Source organism: Punica granatum, chromosome 4 (assembly GCF_007655135.1).
Source record: "Punica granatum isolate Tunisia-2019 chromosome 4, ASM765513v2, whole genome shotgun sequence".
Classification (NCBI taxonomy): domain Eukaryota; kingdom Viridiplantae; phylum Streptophyta; class Magnoliopsida; order Myrtales; family Lythraceae; genus Punica; species Punica granatum.
In genome coordinates this window covers 27,744,221-27,747,470 of record NC_045130.1, presented here as the reverse complement: position 1 = coordinate 27,747,470, position 3,250 = coordinate 27,744,221, and the positions used below count along the sequence as shown (strand labels likewise).

The 3,250-nt window shown below is 54.4% G+C and overlaps 1 protein-coding gene across 1 annotated transcript; it reads right to left on the bottom strand.

The window, feature by feature from the left end:
• Window positions 1-851: 851 nt before the first annotated feature.
• On the bottom strand, window positions 852-2,636 carry LOC116204264 (pollen-specific leucine-rich repeat extensin-like protein 1). Its single transcript, XM_031536343.1, has 3 exons — window positions 2,103-2,636; window positions 1,741-1,871; window positions 852-1,602 (listed from the first exon to the last, which is right to left on the bottom strand). Exons 1-3 carry the CDS (start codon window positions 2,634-2,636, stop codon window positions 852-854), a joined length of 1,416 nt encoding a protein of 471 aa, XP_031392203.1.
• Between the last annotated feature and the right edge of the window lie 614 nt (window positions 2,637-3,250).

Here is a 3,250-nt window from a genome sequence, read left to right as displayed (position 1 = left end):
CTTCATAGGGGGTACCTCCTTGTCGGGCCCTTCCCTACTGATGTATAAGAAGAAATACCCGATAGGAGTTCTCGAGGAGGTGTGAACCCACGCATCGCTCTTCGCCCGCGACCGGCGTGTTCCTGTGAAGGATGACAAAGAGGATGATGCATTAGGCGATTATGAGGTGGAATATGCGGTAAGAAATGTAAGGTGAACCCATGGGAAATTCCTTCGTCCGGCGCTCGACCCATGGGGTGCCGCGCGTGGAGAACACTCAATTCCGGGAGTGTAGTCATCGCCACCCTAGAGTAGGCCAGACTGTGTTTGTGAGCCGTATAGGTGTACTTTCCCCAATTGCAGGTTGGCATGCGCAGCCGTCTTAAGGAGGGCCGGAGGAGCCGAGTTCCATGAGGACAAACAAATCGAACAAATCCGAAAAAACCAATAGGGCGTCCTGAGAACTGTCCTAATGCCCATTTCTTGTCCGGAGTCCGCTTGGGAATGCACTTAGATAAATGTAAAGAGAGAGTTTAAGGAGGAGTATGTTTTTGCAAGGCGCATGGTTCTCCGTCTGTTGGTTAGTATCCACTGCGGTGGGTGGGGTCGGCGTCTCAAAAGCGCAGCTCGGAATACACAAGTCGCTGTGTCAGTTGGCTGCGCTTGAGTGGAACCTAGCAATGAAAATAATTCTTTTCAGCAGGCGAAAGTGCTTGAAATAAATGAGGAGAAAGAATATACAGGTGCGACGATTTCAAAACATGCGAAGGTATTTTCATTAAGATCGGCATTCGAGTTACAACAAAAGTCCCTCTTCCGCTGTGCGGCTCATAGTTTCGACCGCGCGCAGGGAATGCTTTTCGTAGGTAGTCTCATGGGGAAATCAACCCTTCCTCTTCGGCGTTGTCCTTGCCCCTAGGGTAAATACCGATCAGATCGATAGCCGCGTCAGAGCTTGATCCATGGTCGGGGAGAGGGTTAGCCTGGACATTCGGTGGCTTGACTTCATTGAAAGAGAGTCGGTTCTTCTCAATCATCTCCTGTAATTTGCCCCGGAGGGTGTAACATTCGTTCGTAGTGTGCCCCGGAGCGCCCATATGGTATTCACAACGGAGATTCTGATCCTGATTCGCGGGATTGAACTGAGGATGAGGGGCCACGGGTCTAATTTCCTTAGCTGCTAGAAGTTGGCGATAGACTTGTGACTGGGGAACCAGTAAAGGCGGGTATTGCAGACGCGGCCTAGCCTGCCCTCCTTGTCGGGGTTGCAAGTTTGGGGCTTGTTGAGCCGTTAGTGGAGCTCCTAAAGCTAGGGGCCCATTTGGAGATGCCCAATGAGGGGTAGACGTGTAATTGTGACCGTGTGGTTGCGGGGCCCGTGTCGGAGGGTGAGCCGGTGGCGCCGAGTAATTAATCGGCAGGGCCGGGTATTGCTGCTGGTACGGCATGGGCATTTGGTGTCCAAGGTTGACGGCATTAACGGACGCATCTCTGCCCTTTTTGTTACCCGTTGGTGATGGCGCAGTAGCGGCATTCTTTGATGATTGCTCCTCCTTTCCGGTCGGTCCTTCTATCTTCCCAAGCTTGATGCCCATGTCAAGTTTCTTCCCAGCGTCGATCAAACTGGAGAATGAGGAAGTGTGGGCCAACAAATGCGAATAATACACTCCTCTTAGCGTGGAGTGGAACAGTTGGATCTGTTGCGCCTCGCTGATCGGAGGGATGTGCTTTGCTGCTTGAGTCCGCCACTTGGTAGCATACTCCTCAAACTTTTGGCCCCGCGCCATTTCTTTCGTGCTTAGCTCCAAAAGGGTGGGAGGCGTTTCTGCGCAATACCGGTACTGGTCGATGAACTTCCGAGAGAAGTCCTCCCACATCGGGATGTCTTCGGCCTTCAGCGACATGAACCAATCGAGGGCCGATCCTGACAGGCTATCCTGGAAGGAATGGATGGCAAATTCCTCGTATTCCCAATACTACAGCATCTTCCCTCGGTAATGGCGGAGGTGGTGGCGTGGATCCGTTGTGCCTTCATAGGTCTTGAATTCTGGAACCTTGAACTTCGGGGGTAGGCGCATGCCCGGGAATAGGCTACAGTCGCCATAGCGGGCGTCGGGACGAACATCGTTCGCTTGCAGGGCCCGTATCGTTTCCTCCTTTCGCTTCAACCTACGCTCCTGTTCGGCGTCGGCCTCGGGGAAGAAGTACGTCGGTGAGGCGAATTGGGCCGCATGGGTCGGTGTGCCCAGTTCGTGGAATGTGGTGTTTATGGGAGGCGGTGCCTGGTAGGAGAGGCCGGTGTGAGGCTGTAGAGACGGAAAGGGAGGGAGCTCCGTGGCTTGAAAGTGAGTTGGAGCGGGTGCGTTGGACGTCGGGAAAACCGTCGGCGGAGGTATTGTGTAGGCCATAGCCGGGGCCGGTATGGAGACGGGTGGAAGAGAGACGGCCGTGGGGGCCGGTGGTGGCGGATATGGGCCGGTGACAGGATGATCCATGGAAGTGTGCAATGTTGGCGGCGGGGGTGCCTCCATATTCTCCGGGGCCTGAGTCGGCGGAATCCAGGGAGTCGGCTCAGTCATTGGCCCTTGTCCCGGCGGAGGTGTGGAACTCAAGGATGCCCGGTTGGGTCCTCTGAGCAGGGCGAGCAGCTCTGCCATGTTAGTGGCCATTTGGTTGACCGTGCCCTCGAGGGCCGCAATGCGGGCTTGGTCATCGGTGGCGGCGGAGGTTGGTGAGACCAGTGGCTGAGGCGCCCCCGAAGACGCCGGGGGTGGGGGATGTGTTGGAAGAGTGCCGGAGTACACCGGGAGTACGCCTGCAGGAGTGAAAGGCGGTGGAGCGTGCGTTTGCGGTGGTGGAGAGAGAGTCGGGACCGAGGGGTTGACCTCTTCGGGAATATCGACATGATCCCCTTCCGCCATCCTGAGACGCTGACGAGTCGGGTAACGGTGCGATGCCAGTTGCGATCACCTAGATTCCAAGAATGTGTAAGGACAGACACCAATATCTCAAATGATAAGTGCGGAATTAAGTAAGATGAGGAAATGTATGAGATGCATGAGTTTTCAAACACTAATGTCATTACATTGATTAGCTCCAAGTTCCATGATTTTACAAAATAGAACATTCGAAAGAAAAGAAAGGAACATAAACGTAAAGCCAACATCCCTTTGCGCTCGGTGGCCGCTCGAAAGTGGCGTGGGTCCGAGCGAGGGCAAAAATGAGTATGCCTACTAATCCTAAGGATGGGCGAGGTTGCACGCCCTCTTGT

Excerpts from the sequence above, each read along its gene's own strand:
- LOC116204264 (XM_031536343.1), bottom strand. The coding sequence starts at position 2,636 with ATGGCAGAGCTGCTCGCCCTGCTCAGAGGACCCAACCGGGCATCCTTG. Across the intron at positions 1,872-2,102 it reads GGGCCCTGCAAGCGAACGAT|GCCGAAGACATCCCGATGTG; the intron begins GTTCGTCCCGAC and ends ATGTCGCTGAAG. Across the intron at positions 1,603-1,740 it reads CGGGGCCAAAAGTTTGAGGA|TTTGATCGACGCTGGGAAGA; the intron begins GTATGCTACCAA and ends CTCATTCTCCAG.